General features: G+C 49.6%; 5 protein-coding genes across 5 annotated transcripts; 3 read left to right on the top strand and 2 right to left on the bottom strand.

Moving 5' to 3' along the window:
* Nucleotides 1-448: 448 nt before the first annotated feature.
* On the top strand, nt 449-4,584 carry N7511_004532 (karyopherin MSN5; the record flags this gene model as incomplete). Its single annotated transcript, XM_057126957.1, has 8 exons — nt 449-1,937; nt 1,992-2,116; nt 2,169-2,240; nt 2,294-2,518; nt 2,577-2,680; nt 2,731-2,989; nt 3,043-3,185; nt 3,240-4,584. The coding sequence occupies 8 exons, from the start codon at nt 449-451 to the stop codon at nt 4,582-4,584; spliced, it is 3,762 nt and encodes a 1,253-aa protein (XP_056985847.1).
* Nucleotides 4,585-5,304: 720 nt separating this feature from the next.
* On the bottom strand, nt 5,305-5,964 carry N7511_004531 (putative NADH-ubiquinone oxidoreductase subunit GRIM-19; the record flags this gene model as incomplete). The annotated part of the gene is made up of 4 exons (XM_057126956.1): nt 5,305-5,353; nt 5,420-5,572; nt 5,713-5,819; nt 5,914-5,964. 4 exons carry the CDS (start codon nt 5,962-5,964, stop codon nt 5,305-5,307), a joined length of 360 nt encoding a protein of 119 aa, XP_056985846.1.
* Nucleotides 5,965-6,182: 218 nt separating this feature from the next.
* On the top strand, nt 6,183-7,412 carry trm10 (tRNA (guanine(9)-N(1))-methyltransferase; the record flags this gene model as incomplete). Its single annotated transcript, XM_057126955.1, has 1 exon — nt 6,183-7,412. One exon carries the CDS (start codon nt 6,183-6,185, stop codon nt 7,410-7,412), a length of 1,230 nt encoding a protein of 409 aa, XP_056985845.1.
* Nucleotides 7,413-7,983: 571 nt separating this feature from the next.
* N7511_004529 (uncharacterized protein) lies at nt 7,984-10,556 on the top strand (the record flags this gene model as incomplete). The annotated part of the gene is made up of 3 exons (XM_057126954.1): nt 7,984-8,002; nt 8,113-9,686; nt 9,741-10,556. 3 exons carry the CDS (start codon nt 7,984-7,986, stop codon nt 10,554-10,556), a joined length of 2,409 nt encoding a protein of 802 aa, XP_056985844.1.
* A 317-nt stretch (nt 10,557-10,873) lies between these two features.
* N7511_004528 (uncharacterized protein) lies at nt 10,874-14,122 on the bottom strand (the record flags this gene model as incomplete). The annotated part of the gene is made up of 1 exon (XM_057126953.1): nt 10,874-14,122. The coding sequence occupies one exon, from the start codon at nt 14,120-14,122 to the stop codon at nt 10,874-10,876; it is 3,249 nt and encodes a 1,082-aa protein (XP_056985843.1).
* Between the last annotated feature and the right edge of the window lie 4 nt (nt 14,123-14,126).

Raw genomic sequence — 14,126 nt, 5'->3', positions numbered from 1 at the left:
CAAAACATCCATGGATATATATATATAAAAAAACAACAGACTGGTGATGAAGCTCAGATAAATTCCACTTGATTCTTCACGCTTATCAGACCACAAAGTGAAAGGAAAGTCAACGCGTGGAGCATAGGTGAGCGGTGTGACATTGTTGACCAGGGAAAATTCTCAGCCAAGTCCCCCGATTTACCGATTGTTTGCTATTTAGCCTCCACCAACCCCGTGCATTACGCCGTGCATAAGGACCAATCCATACAGATCCGATATTCCCCCAACTTCGAATCCTGTCTCCTCCCCGGAAAGAGCGAGTGGCGTGTTTAGATGGCCGTTGCGGTGTCCGACTGCTAGCTTACGGACGGCCATCCATTGTGATCCTAACATGAGTGGTGGACTGTGACACCAGCTTGAAACCTATTGAACACCTTCAACTTCACACACCCTTCGGCGCGTTAACATGGCTGCGGAGGAGTTGTCGGAGGGCGGCATGGCCGACATCATCCGTGCCCTGCAGCTCATTCACAACCCCACGTCGTCAAACGAACTGCGAAAAGAGGCCTCGCAATTTGTCGAATCGCTGAAACAGACCGATGCTGCCGCGCGAAATGGCTTCCTACTGGCCTCCCGCACCGAACACGAACCTGTCGTCCGCTACTTCGGCCTCACCCTCCTAGACCATGTCCTTCGTCATATGTCCTTTACCAACCCCGAAGAGGCTACGAACGTGCGATCGATGATCCTACAACTTGCCGAACACGTCCGACCCGAAGATCCTACCTATTTCCGCAACAAGATCCCCCAGCTATGGGCTGAGGCTGCTAAGAAGAGCTGGGGACTGGATTGGATGGACATGGATGCGGCGCTGGTGCAATTCTGGGGCGCTTCTCTCGTGCACAAGGAGCTTGTACTCTCTGTTCTTGAGACCCTGTCCGAGGACGTCTTTTTCCGTGAGGATATTGTGTCGTCGCTGCGAGGTGGGGAGCTCAACCGAGCCCTCGTTGAGATCTTTACTCCTTCTGGTATCGTCGATCAAATCACCTCGGACAAAGTCCCTCCCACAGTTCAGCGGTGTGGAGAGGAAGGTTGGTTGGTCCGCATTTGCGGTTTCCTCGACGATTGTGTTCAAAATGTCTCGAGCTCGACACAAGCCCGGGATGCGGCCGTGAAGGCGCTGGCAACCTTGAGGTCTGCGTTGTCTTGGTCTGTCTATAAAGCTGTTATTGCCTCGGGGGCTGTGTCTAGCATTTTCAGAGCTTTGCCGTGTCAAGATGACCAGGTGCTTTTGGGGGCTGTCGAAGCTCTTCATGCGCTCTACGGACGAAACAATATCGGATGCGAGGAATCTCATGATTTGGTTTACCTCATCTTTGAAACCGATTATCTTGTTGTTTTGCAAAGATTATATGAATGGTCCGTTGTGGGACCAGACGATGTGGACGAGCCTAAATACCTTATCTCCAAGAAGCTGTCCGAGACGGTCTCTTACGTTGCCGGGTGCTTAGAAGACCAAAGATTCCTCAGAGATACCATGAGCCGATTGAATCTTCCCCCGTTCTTGCAATTCATGACCAACATCATGCAGCATCAAAGCTTGACCGTGTCTATACCTTGTCTCCACTTGTGGTCTAAGCTTTTGTCAATCTCAAAGATTAGCAGCTTGGAATTTGTGCAGGAGCAGACACCCCAGTTCCTTAACATTTGCACTTCAAGACTGCTTCGCTGGGAGTCTCTTCCTACTGATGCAGAGGATCCCACAGTGCAGTTCCTGGTTGAGGACATTGATACAACCCCCGAGAGACATGCATTTGTTGGCAATTACCGACGTTACTGTTCCTCAATTATTGAGACAATTACCTTGAAGAGACCTCAGGAGGCAGTACGCGAAATTTTGGGCCGTGTGGATGGCAATTTGGATAACTTGTACAATGGTGTCCAGCCATTCAGCAGTCAGTCTTTGCTAATCTCAAGTGAACTGTTTCAATTACTAACATATCTTCCAGTGGAAAATTTCAGCAAATCATCTATCCCTCTCATGCGAGCCGATGCCCAATTTGCAGTTGTCGAGGCCGTCATCAAGGGCTACAACAAATGGGTTGCGGCCCACGGAAAGGCGCCCCAGCAGGATGTAAGAAAATATGATGTCGCTTCCTATATATGGTCACTGACATCATGAACAGGAGTCTCAACGAATTGAATTGGAACACGCCGTGGAAAACTGGGCATCAAGCATGATGCAGAGATCCTATGAGGTAGGAATCATTCATACAAGCAATCGCGTCACATACTTATTTTTGCGTTAAAGGATCCGGTGATGAAACAGAGAGTCATCAAATTGGTTGTCGATATTTCTTCAAAGGCTTTGGATAGCCATCCAGGCTTTGCTCTGAAGGTCCTGGAGCACATCCTTATGACCCGTCTGCCAGACCGACCCGAGTATCCTCAATACTCCGAGGCCATCAAAGAGCTTCATGGACTTGCAAGTCATGAACTTCGCCGCTTGGCTATGCGTTATTCCGACTACTTCGCTGTAAGCTGGAATCTATTACCTGTTTGCTCAGCGTTCCCTCTAACAATACCCTTCACAGTCATTCTATGATCTGCTCGAGCCAAAGATCAGAGAAATAACATTGGCCAACCGCGTGGATGATAAGCTACAGATGGAACTTACGTCCATTCTGCTCATCATCATGTGAGGATATTTCCCATTATTCTAAGATATACCCTGCTGACCGTTTATAGGCAACGAGCAAACAATGTCGATGGTTTCTTGCGTCAGGGCCGGCTTGCATCCTTCCTACAGCCTATCAGGGAGGCATGGCAAGACGAGCAATTCCGTCAAAGCAGCTCTTCATTCCCAGGTTTTTGTAACATGCTTGGCCTTGAGAATGTTGGCCCATACATGCAGTCTAAACAGGCACAGAAATCAGAAGATTGGTCGTTGGTGGAATTAGACAACGAGGGAAAGATGGTCCAGGAAGAGATGACCCGAAAGTTCCAGGTATGAGACGGACCCCCTTCGAGGTTAGGTTAGACTGACTCATGATGTCTTAGCTGCTGCCATTGCGAGGCACCAAAACCATGCTCGCTGTTTCTACTGACCGACTGAAGAAAACTGCTCAAGCTTATGGTGTTGCTTGTGAGATGTGGCATGAACTGATTCCTTTGATTCTTCCCACTTTGCTGCAGCTCGTGAGGTAATTATAGGTGCAAAAATGTCGCTGCCTTCCAAGCTAACTTCATTCATCTAGCCATGCTCACGCTTTCCACAATCCTGTCAACTGGAACATGGTAGAAGGTATGCAACCGGTCGTGGAACGCATTCTGACGGACCGATTCTGGCAAGCCGGTATCTCTACCGGCAGTCGAGATGAATTCTATGCCCGAATCACCTCATCCAAGTCTACATTGGAAGGATTTGCCTCCTCCGTTCGTGGCAAAGTCAGGGCTGTTCGCGAAGCATGCTACTCCATGTTGTTCAGCATGAGCAGGATGCGAGAGCACTTCTACGGATTTGCAGAACTCCCTGGTCCTCTAGCCGAAGCCTTGTTTGTTGACTCACCACATCTATCCTCTCATCAGTTTTCTGTTCTTTTGAACATCTCACGCTGTCTCATCGATGATTGCCCCGTGCGATTCCGCGCACAATTTTTACCCCCCATGCTCTCTACTCTATTCACCAACATTGACCGGAAAGTCACTACTGAATGGGAAATCATTGAACAGCGCAGAGACGGAATTTCAGATGGAGATCTCACTACCGAGATGAAGTCAGAAAGCGTCCTGCGCCAGTTAACATACTCTGCTGTGATCATGGTAGCCAGCCTATTCGATCCGCAGAGAGGCGGTATGAAATCCCGGCGATCCCGACTGTCGATCTTATTTATACACAAGAAACTGACCGATTATGACTTCTCAGACCCTGATGGGGCTGAAGTAGACCCTAGTGAACCTCAGCCGACTCCGGAGCTCGCTGACTCCATTCGCCACTTTGTACTCTCTTCCCCTGAGATCTTTGAGCCTGTCATGCTCTTCTGCACTCACGCTCTTCGCATGCGCGATACTCGTTGCTGTAGTATCATTACCCGTGTCATTCGATCCATTCTTCAAGACTTTGCGCCCCCCAACAACACTCCCACCACTGCAACTATTCGTGAGTTCATTTGTACCGAGGTCCTCCAAGCTTGTATTACATCTGTACATGAGTCATACTTTGTCGACATGCAAAAAGACCTTGCCCAACTGATTGCATCCATCTGGGTCCTCTACGGCTTCTGCAGCGAGACCCCTCGCTCCGTTTTCTTGAGTTTGCCTGGAATCACCGAGGAAAAGGTTGCCTCGACCGAAGCTACGCTCCACCGGTGCACTTCTCCGCGTCAACAGCGTGCATTGATTCTCGAACTTCTCGAGCCACTGCGTGGTATCAGTGTCGCTGAACAAGGCAAGATTTTAGGCTCCCGCGAGGAGCGCCGCAAGGCTCGTTCTGCTTTGCAGGAGAGGTACATGACCAATGAGGTGGAGGCCCAGCAGCAGAACCACCGTGTTGATATCAATGATGGTCCCGATCTTGGCGGTGTTGCTGACCTTTTCGGGTAAGCTCGACACTACCTGCTATACAATACGATGTCCACAATATCCAAATTCAATAGACACCGTTGCGGCTGATTTCACCTTCACAGCCCAGCAACCTTTTTTTCTATCTCTCATTTGCTTTTTATTTGTTCATTTGCGTTGCTTCTTATCAAATATCCCTGTCATGAGCGAGCGGTAGCGCTTTGAGAAAGCGATATTTTTAAAAAAGAGAAATACAGCCATGCTTCATTGATATATTCCAGTTTCATGACCAACGTCCTCATTAGTCTGATGTAGATTGGAACAAGCTGAACTCACAGAACTACGTCAGAGAGAGGGCTCGGAAGGGGGTCACATCAAGCTAGTAGCACGATATAGATGGATGACTGTAGGCACATCATGAGAGTGATTTAGATTATGTGCTCATGCGATGTAAAGGCGGTGGTTTTAAGACACGATTTAAAATTGAACAAGTAAAAAAACAGCATATTGCAAAAGACTGAACTAAACCCTTCACTAGGCAAGTAATACGTATCTACAATGTTTTCCTCGAAATTCATCCGAGACGGTTCACCCTGCCTGCCATGAAGCTTGTCTTTCACGGCCGAAAAGACCTAGTTCCGTCCGTATATCATGAAAGGCAAAGGGTCACCCAATCAAGCACTTCAAAAACACCAACATCATACAGAGTCAAAAGGGAAAGAGGGTTTGGATCACTAAAAACCAATGACATTGTCAAACAGTCTATTGAGTGACGCTGGCGGGGGTATAGGCGAAAGTAGGGCGGACAAAGCTGCAAGAAAAAAGCAAATAGTTAGCACGGGTCCAAGCAGTTCTCATATGAGTGAAGTCAGCATACCGGTCAGAGTTGTAGACCTTGGCATCGGAGCCGAGGAGCTCGTTGGCGCGAGCCTTGTCGGCGAAATGGCGACGGACCTGGTCACGGTCCTCCTCGGCCTGGAGGAGAGGAGTGATGTGCAGACGGGACCACATCTTCTCGCGGGCAAGCTCACTGGAATTGAGAATAAGTCAGTCATATGCTCCGTGGTAGTTGAGATTCTGTGGGTTTTCTGTCGAAGAAGGTTCCAATTGCGATTTCTCGGCACGATCGGAGCAAGGGCAAGGGAGCTGGCTGCTGGGGTTGAAACGTACCGCTGCTCACGGACACCGTGGAAGTACTTGTAGAATCCGTAGGCCATGATCATGTGCATGCCAATCATGTAGTAGACGGGCTTGAAGCCGCGGGCAGGGAGGTTCCGCTATAGAAAGAGAAGACGGATCGCGTTAGTCCTGGTTTGCTTGTGTGGGCGTACTGGGCCATTGAGACTCTGGAAGCGGGTTTGAATCGCATACCTTGTACTGGACTTGGGCGTAGCCCCCCGTTGGGGGCATATCCTGAGGCATGGTGGCGGGATTGAGCGGGTGGAGGGCTTGGAGGGTGTTCGTTGAAGCCGCCGTGACAATTGAGGTTGGATTGGCAGTGTCACGTGAGGAGAACAGTAATGAGGGCTGTGGCGCACGTCATTGGCCAGCGGGTTTCGGGGCGGGCTTTTTTCATGATCTACTGACAGCCCACCTTGAGATTGTCATTTATTACTTGCAGTTTGCACCTCCTGCTCGGCATGGAGGATCAAGAACCTCCTCGGAAACAACCCAAGCTTGGCCACGACGATTCGACCCAGGCACCCAATCCTGCCATGACTGGAGCTATAGAGGTGGCTGGCAACGAGCCGGAGCCGGTGATGGAGAACGAACCCCACGATCTATCCGAATTCATTGTTGGGAAATATGCCGCTGCCGATGAATCATCACTCAAGGAGGGTACCGAAGGTGCTCCGTCCAAGATGTCGAAGAACCAACTGAAAAAGCTCCGTCGACACGAAAGTTATTTGGCCAAGCGCGATTTGCGCAAAGACCAAAAGAAAGAGAAGATTGCACAGAAAAAGGAACGCCGTCAAGCTCTTTTCGATGAGGCACGCGCGACAGGTGGCGAGGAAGCCGTCGAAAAACTCCGCGAGACAATACGATCTACGAAAGCCAAGCACACCAAATCCACACTGATACCCTTGACATTCGTGATGGACTGCGGTTACGATGACTTAATGCTGCCCAAAGAGCGCATTTCTCTCGCATCCCAACTCACACGATCCTACTCCGATAACAGCCGCGCCCAATACCATGCCCATTTGATGTGTTCATCATTCGATAAGCTTCTCAAAGAGCGATTCGACACCGTCCTATGGGCCCACAAGAACTGGAAGCGCATTCGTTTTATGCCGGAGGACTTTACACATGCTGCTGAGCTCGCCAAGGCCCAGATGACGGGTCCGCGGGGAGGCAGCCTTGTTGGCCCTTTCGCTGAACAACCCGATGCGAAGCCTGAAGATGGCGAGGTCATTTATCTCAGCAGTGATAGTGATAACACCTTGACTGAATTGAAGCCGTATAGCACTTATATCATTGGTGCTCTTGTGGACAAGAACAGACACAAGGCTGTCTGTTACAAGCAGGCTGTCGCAAAGGGTATCAAAACTGCCAAGTTGCCCATTGGTCAATACATTGAAATGTCTCATCGCTCTGTTCTGGCCACCAACCATGTTGTTGAGATTATGCTAAAGTGGTTAGAGTGTCGAGACTGGGGCGAGGCGTTCATGAAAGTCATTCCTCAACGCAAAGGTGGAACGTTGAAGGGGAAGGATGGTCAACAGGTGACTGAGGCTGAGGCCGAGGCTGCAGTTGAGGCAGAACACGATTCTGAGGGTGAAAATGATGAAGAAGATGCTGCAGAGCAAATGAAGCAGATCGAAGCAATGGAGGAAACAGTGGAGAATGAAGGAGAAGAGGAGAAGTAGACACAGATTTCATGAATTAACGCAAAATACACAATATGACCTTGCAAAAAAGGTTTGTACATATTTCAACCCTATTGAATGATAACAGTGTTTCTTGAAACAGTCAGTAGTAAGCTCTTTCAGGACTCAAACACTAGGATCGAGCGCTGTTTTGAACGTTCTACCTAGCATATACTCCTGGAAGTCTCGCCTTATAGAACGTGTCTTGTAGACTATATGCTGGACAACCTAGAATTAACTCGTTCTACCTCCAAGATTGGAACTTCAAAATATGTAGAAGCAGTATAGATTGTAACTTGTCCCAACTATAGGATATTGCCTGTTATAGCCTAGCGTTGATGCCTTAGAGCCTTATGACTAAGCCAGGAACAGTCTATGACGGAGGCGAAATTCATTGCGTTCAAGAACTTGTGTTTCCAAGGTTGTTTCCTCTCTATCAATCACTCAAGGCAGAAGAGTATCTTGTCTCGGATCTCTTTCTCTCCCTTTTGTGTTTCTTTCCTTTCAGCTCCCTCTTTCTCTCACCTACCTTTCACATATTTCGGTTGTTTGGCAGCTGCCCCTCGCAACCATGTTTATGCTCCGCAACGGTAAGCAACGCGCTTTTCATGCCCCTCCAAGCCCCTCCATATCCGCGCTTTTTTTTGTGACGGCTTACTTTGAATGGCTATCTAACCTCTTGTTATTTGAAATTTAATAGTGAGCAAGTTTTTGTTCGGTGACGCTTCGAAAGAATCCATCATTGAAATCCCCCAAGGCGAGCTGTATCTAGTCCGCCCTCAGTCGCCTAAGGGTTACTCGGAGCTTATCTTCAAGGACGCCGTCGCAACAATCCGACGTACCGGTCAGGACTTTCAATACCAGCTTGTGGTTCAGAGAGCCTACGAAGAGGGCGAGGAAGAACTTGCGGACGACGACGGTGAACAGGGTGGCGGCGACAGCTTGGACAAGGACGAGAAAGTTTTCCTTCTCGACCAGGGCCTTCATTTCCGCTCCGAGCTTCGTGACGGCGGAGAAAAGATTTTGGCTTGGGATGATCTGAGCGGTGACCCAGGTGACCTTTTTGAGTTCATCTGCGATTCTTCTGTCCCATCTGACAAGGTTGCCACCTTTGAACTTGCTGCCTTCCAGTGCCAGTACGAACGCAAATTCCGCCGCAGCGCCCAGAAAGCCACCGAGGACGAGCTACAGGAATTCTCATACAGTGAAGAGAAGCCTATTCCTTCTGCCAGCCCAGTCTCGTCCCCAGCAACAAAGTCACACGTGCCTCCCCCGACATCTGAGGATTCCGCTGCAACTATGGCCAAGGACGTGGAATATGCCCAGTCCAAGGGACAAGTGAAGGCCCCTATCCTCGAGGAAGAGGTGACCACTGCCCCTCCTTCTGCAGCCCACCCTGAGGTCAAAGAAATTCTTTGCAAAGAAACTGCCGAGCTCCATTTGTTCGACTTCTCCACTGGCACATTTGTTCAGCAGGAGTCTGAGGTGGTTGCCTCTGTCTCTGAGGTTGGCACTTGGCAGTACTGGCTTCAGATCACTGGCAATGACAAAGAATGGCTCGGACAGGCTGTTGTGGCCGATATTAACCCAGTTTTCAACTTCGAATACCTTTCCTTCATCTTCAATCACTACGGCGAAGATGGTTCGGCTTACTCATGGCTGTTGCGTTTCAAGAACCAGCCTTCCGAGGAACGGTTCCAGGAAGGCTTGATGCAGGCACTATGGGAACAGTTGAATGAAATGAAGTGGACCAAGGTCAAGGAGAATGACCGAGACTATGTGCTTGATGCTTTCCAGGATCTCACCATGGAGGATGCTGATGCTGCCCTTGAGGAGGCCGAAGAGGAGGAAGAAGACGCCGAAGAAGAGGAAGATAATGACAAGGATGATGCTCAGCATAGTGAGCACTATGATAGTGACGAAGAGGAGGAAGACGTGGTCACTCGCGATGCGGATGGGAACGTGAACTCTCAATTGGCTGTTGGATACAAGCACGATCGGTCGTTTGTGGTTCGCGGTTCCAAGATCGGTGTCTTCAAGCACACTCCCCACAACAATCTCGAGTTTTCTACTACCATCTCGAAGGTGGAGACCCCTAAGGGTGGTCTATTCAGCCCTAAGAAGGTTATGCTCCACGCTGAGGATCAAAACCTGATTCTCCAGAATGGAAATGATCCAAACTCCCTGTACAAGATGGACTTGGAGTATGGCAAGATTGTCGACGAATGGAAGGTTCATGATGACATTGCTGTGGAGACCTTTGCTCCTGAGAACGTAAGTACCATCATACCACATGTCATTACATGTGTATACTGACTACTCGCCTAGAAATTCGCTCAAATGACTGCCGCCCAACCCTTTGTTGGTGTCTCAAAGAACGCGTTGTACCGCATTGATCCTCGTCTTGCCGGTAACAAGCTTGTTGATTCGGACTTGAAGCAATACGCCAGCAAAAATGACTTCTCGGCTATGGCGACCACGGAGAAGGGCTACCTCGCTGTCGCCTCGAACAAGGGCGATATTCGCATGTTCGACCGTCTTGGAATCAACGCAAAGACACACATTCCTGCTCTTGGCGAGCCCATCATCGGTCTCGATGTGTCTGCTGACGGACGCTGGGTGTTGGCCACTTGTCGTACATACCTGCTGCTGATTGACTCCCTGCAAAAGGAAGGTAAGAATGAAGGAAAGCTCGGGTTTGAGCGTGCATTCGCAAAGGACTCAAAGCCCCAGCCGCGCCGCCTTGGCCTACAGCCCGCCCACGTCGCGCAGTTCCAGCATGAAACCAAGCAGCCTCTGTCATTCACCCCAGCCCGATTCAACACCGGTGTTGACTCAACTGAAACCTCCATCATTACTGCCACTGGTCCCTTCATCATCACCTGGAACATGAAGAAGGTCGTTGCAGGCCGCAAGGATCCGTACACTATCAAGCGCTACGGTGAGAATGTCATGGCCGACAACTTCAGATTTGGCTCCGATAAGAACGTCATTGTTGCCTTGCCAAACGAGGTCAACATGGTTGCCAAGCGTTCCTTCCAGAAGCCCACTCGTGAGTCTATTGCTGGTCCTGCTACGCCCAAGCGAGGACGTGGCTGGGGCAGTCGCCTCGGCAGAGATGACATTGTCAACTCTCCCTATTAATGTTTTCACTCCTTCTATCTCACGGGCCTCTGAATTTCTTTCTACTGTTGTATCACTACCCATACCCCATGATGTTTTGTGTTTTTCCATTTCCTTGTGATGTTCTTTGCTTTCGTCGACGGGATGAACCCCATTGCTCTTTTACTTTATATCTCGCATGACGTTGACCCTCTTATAAGTCGTTCTCACGTATGAACTAAGAGTTGGGAACCAGGTCAGACTGGGATCTCACTTGCCGTAGACAATGAACTAGTTGAGCAATCCAGCTATGAGTAATTATAGCAATAACATGACAAGCGTCTCATAGATCCAATACGTCACTCATCTTCATCTTCACTCCACCCCTCTCTTCTCCACTCATCCTCATCTTCATCTTCAAACTCTCCACCAAAGAAACCCCCATGCTCCTCACTCATGTGCTTGTAGATCACATCATAACCAAATTGCTTTCCGCAGAAGTAACACCAGTGAGCGCCACACCCCTCAACTGAGCACTCCATATGTCCACAACCCGATATCCGCATCGTCATAGTCTCACACTTAGGGCAAGGCTTGACAGTGTTCATTCTGGCCTCAATCTCAGCCCTAGCCCTCCCCTCCCTGGTATTAGCCAACAGCGCTCGGTCCCATTCACCGACACACTCCTCGCAAGCCCAGTCCTGCACCTCGGGTGGTGCTCCCCGAGCACAGCTCCGTTCCATGAGTTCTTTGGCGGTATGACATCCCCGACACCACGCATAGATCAAAGAGCCCTTGTCTCGAACGGCAAGTGCCAGATCCCTAACTGCCTGGATGCCCATTCCATGCTTTGCTAGTCGATTCGAAGCAGGGTGTCGTCGGCAGAAGGGGCAGGCTAGTGCCGCCGTGTTTATGATCGAGCCGGCGGTGTTGAGGCCGTACCAGCCATCGAGGCAGGATCTGCAGATTTGCTGGTGGCAGCCGGTGCGTCCGCAGGCTGGACTTAGGGTTCCTGCTTTGAAGGAGGAGAAGCAGAGGGAACAGTCTGTTTTGATTGTTTTGCGCTTTGCCACGAGGTTTTCGAGGTTGGTTATTAAGTCGAGGGAGTTGTGGATTGGTTTGCCTTTGTAGATTAGGCTGGGCTTTGTGTCTTTGTTTGGGAAGAGAGTTATTCTGGACTTGAAGCCTTCGGCGCCCATTGTTGATATGGTTTGGAAGATGGAGGTGTCTGGGAAAGCCCTTTTGTTTGGCTTTTCTGTGTCTTCGGCGAGCCAGGAAAGAGTATTCTCGGCTTCCAGTTGGTTTGCTGTTACTTGGACTTCGGCTGTGGGCTTGTTGCCTGCTGTGCAATGAGGGCAGAGGAATTCTGACTCGTCAAAGTCGGATGGTCTGTATTCTTTGGGCCAGATCATGCAATTTAAACAACGGTTGCACTTGACTGTAGGGGCAGGATTCAAAGAATTGGTTCGACAGTAGTGGCATTTTGGAGAGACATTCAGTGCTTTGACAGCATAAACGACGTATTGGGCTTTGCAGGATACTACCCTACATTCAACCCAGGTTGAATTGGAAGTTGGAGTATGATCGTGCGAGACTCCAGCTTCTATCGGTTGTATCGAATCTCCGCCAAGACACCGGCCACACGAGCCATCTTTTCCCATGATGGTCACAGAACGGGGGAAGTTGCACTGCCGACATTTCACTAAGGGTCCAATGGGTCCACTCGATTTGTCTGGGGTCCAGGGCATTTGCGCGTTGAGCTTAGAGTTGAGGTTTGATTCAAGGAGCTTGAAGGCAACAAGACGCTCGAAGAATAATTTGTCGCTGGGGTTCAGAAGCCTGGTGTCATTCGTGGCTGGTCCATCATTGCACAATCTCTCGGTTTGCTGTCTGTGATGTGCTTCATCGGCATCAATGAGAAGTGTCAAGCATCCAATATTCCAATTCTCGGGGGTTGAAATATCATTCCACTTGTCTTTGAAACGGATGACTTCCTGCGCAGCCAGTTCTGCCAGGGGCTTCACCCCCATGCGGAGACTGAGAGCAGCGACAAGAGCCGCAGGACGAGCAGAAAGCTTTGTTCCGGGAACAATGAGATGAAATAGATATTTCCAGAAGGTATTGCGGTATTTCTGGGCTGCCATCGCTAGCGGGATTCTCACGACTTGTTCATTCCCAGCGCTGGCGATGTGTTCAGGCATGTCATTTGCCGATTCCACAACAGTCATCTGAGTGAGGATAGTTCCCATACGGCGTAGAATATGAGGATTGCATGATCGACCAATTTCCAACAGATCGGCGCGGGTCAGACTTGACGTGGAATTAGGGCTATCTTCAGCACCAGTGGCTGTACGCTCAAAGCTCAGAGTTGGATCGAGAAACACGCAAGGATACTTGTCTTCTTCGGACACTTCGGCAATATGCGATGTGATCTCTTGGGCGAAGTCGTAGGATTCCTCCAACCAGAGCTTCATGCTCGCCCGTTGAGTCGTGTCTGCAATCTTTTCCAGGCTCCGGCTGAACGCACTCAGTAGCTCTTCACGATACTCATGCTCCCTATCATTGCAAACGGCTCTCCAAAGGGTTCCAAAAACAGGGTTGAGGGCCATTGCCTGGACATTGTCATTAATGATTTGTTTCAAACTCCGGATAACAAGATCTTTGTATCGTGGGTCTGTGTTCCAGCGCTTCGCGAAATCCAGGACAGGGGTCGTCTTCTTCGGGATTTGCTTTTTCAGGATGTCGGTGGTCAACAAGGTGGCCCTGATATTGTCTCCGCAGGTATCATTCCAACCATGCGAAAAGAAACGTAATGACTTTGCATCTTTTTCACTTTGGAACTCCTCAATGTCATCGGCAGACTCATACTGCAAGAGTGATCCAGTCGTACGCTCTGTGACCATAGAGCTTTCTGAGGAGACTTTTTCTACCCCCATCCACGCCAGAAGTAGATCGATTGTCAGTTTTGAGGGATCCTCATTTCGTGTCATAGCAGTACAAGCACCACCGGTAATGTGACATAGATAGGTGTACCAGCCTGTATCATGTCCTCCCGAGTTACCGTCGAGGATAGTGAAGACCTGAGCTTGCTTTGGTCCGTCTCGAAGTATTTTGCTCGCAGACACCCAGTCTCTGAATGAGATTCCGTAGTTTGAAAACGAAGTTGGATTCAATGCAACTTGTTCTCGAGGCGTATTGCGAAGGCGGCTTGTGTCCTCCACGTTCGGATGAGGGGGTGCATCGGTATAAAGGAAAATGAGGGTCTTTGCATCTGGACGCATAAGTTCATAGGCCCTGGCAAGAGCTGTCTTTTGGGCTTCATCGGTATCGCTATTCCCAAGTGGCTTGAGGTGCTTGACAAACTCGATGAGATCGGGCTGAGGTTCTTGCGAATCTTGGTCTGAGTTTTGATGCAGCCACCCTGACCAATTGAGAAGATCGTCCCCAAAGTAGTCATAGTCACGGAAAGCGATGACTCCGATGCGTGAAAAGCATCCTGTCAATGCAGAAATGGAAATGATCTGTGGAAGGGAAGTGTTCAAAGAGCGAAGGTACTCCGTCATGGAGGCCGTAGCATCCACAAGGATCAAAAGATCATGATTCTCCATCATG

This window comes from Penicillium nucicola (genome assembly GCF_028828085.1).
Source record: "Penicillium nucicola strain IBT 29836 chromosome Unknown utg000003l, whole genome shotgun sequence".
NCBI lineage: Eukaryota > Fungi > Ascomycota > Eurotiomycetes > Eurotiales > Aspergillaceae > Penicillium > Penicillium nucicola.
Note: the sequence above shows the minus strand (reverse complement) of the source record. Positions and strands in the feature narration are given on the sequence as shown.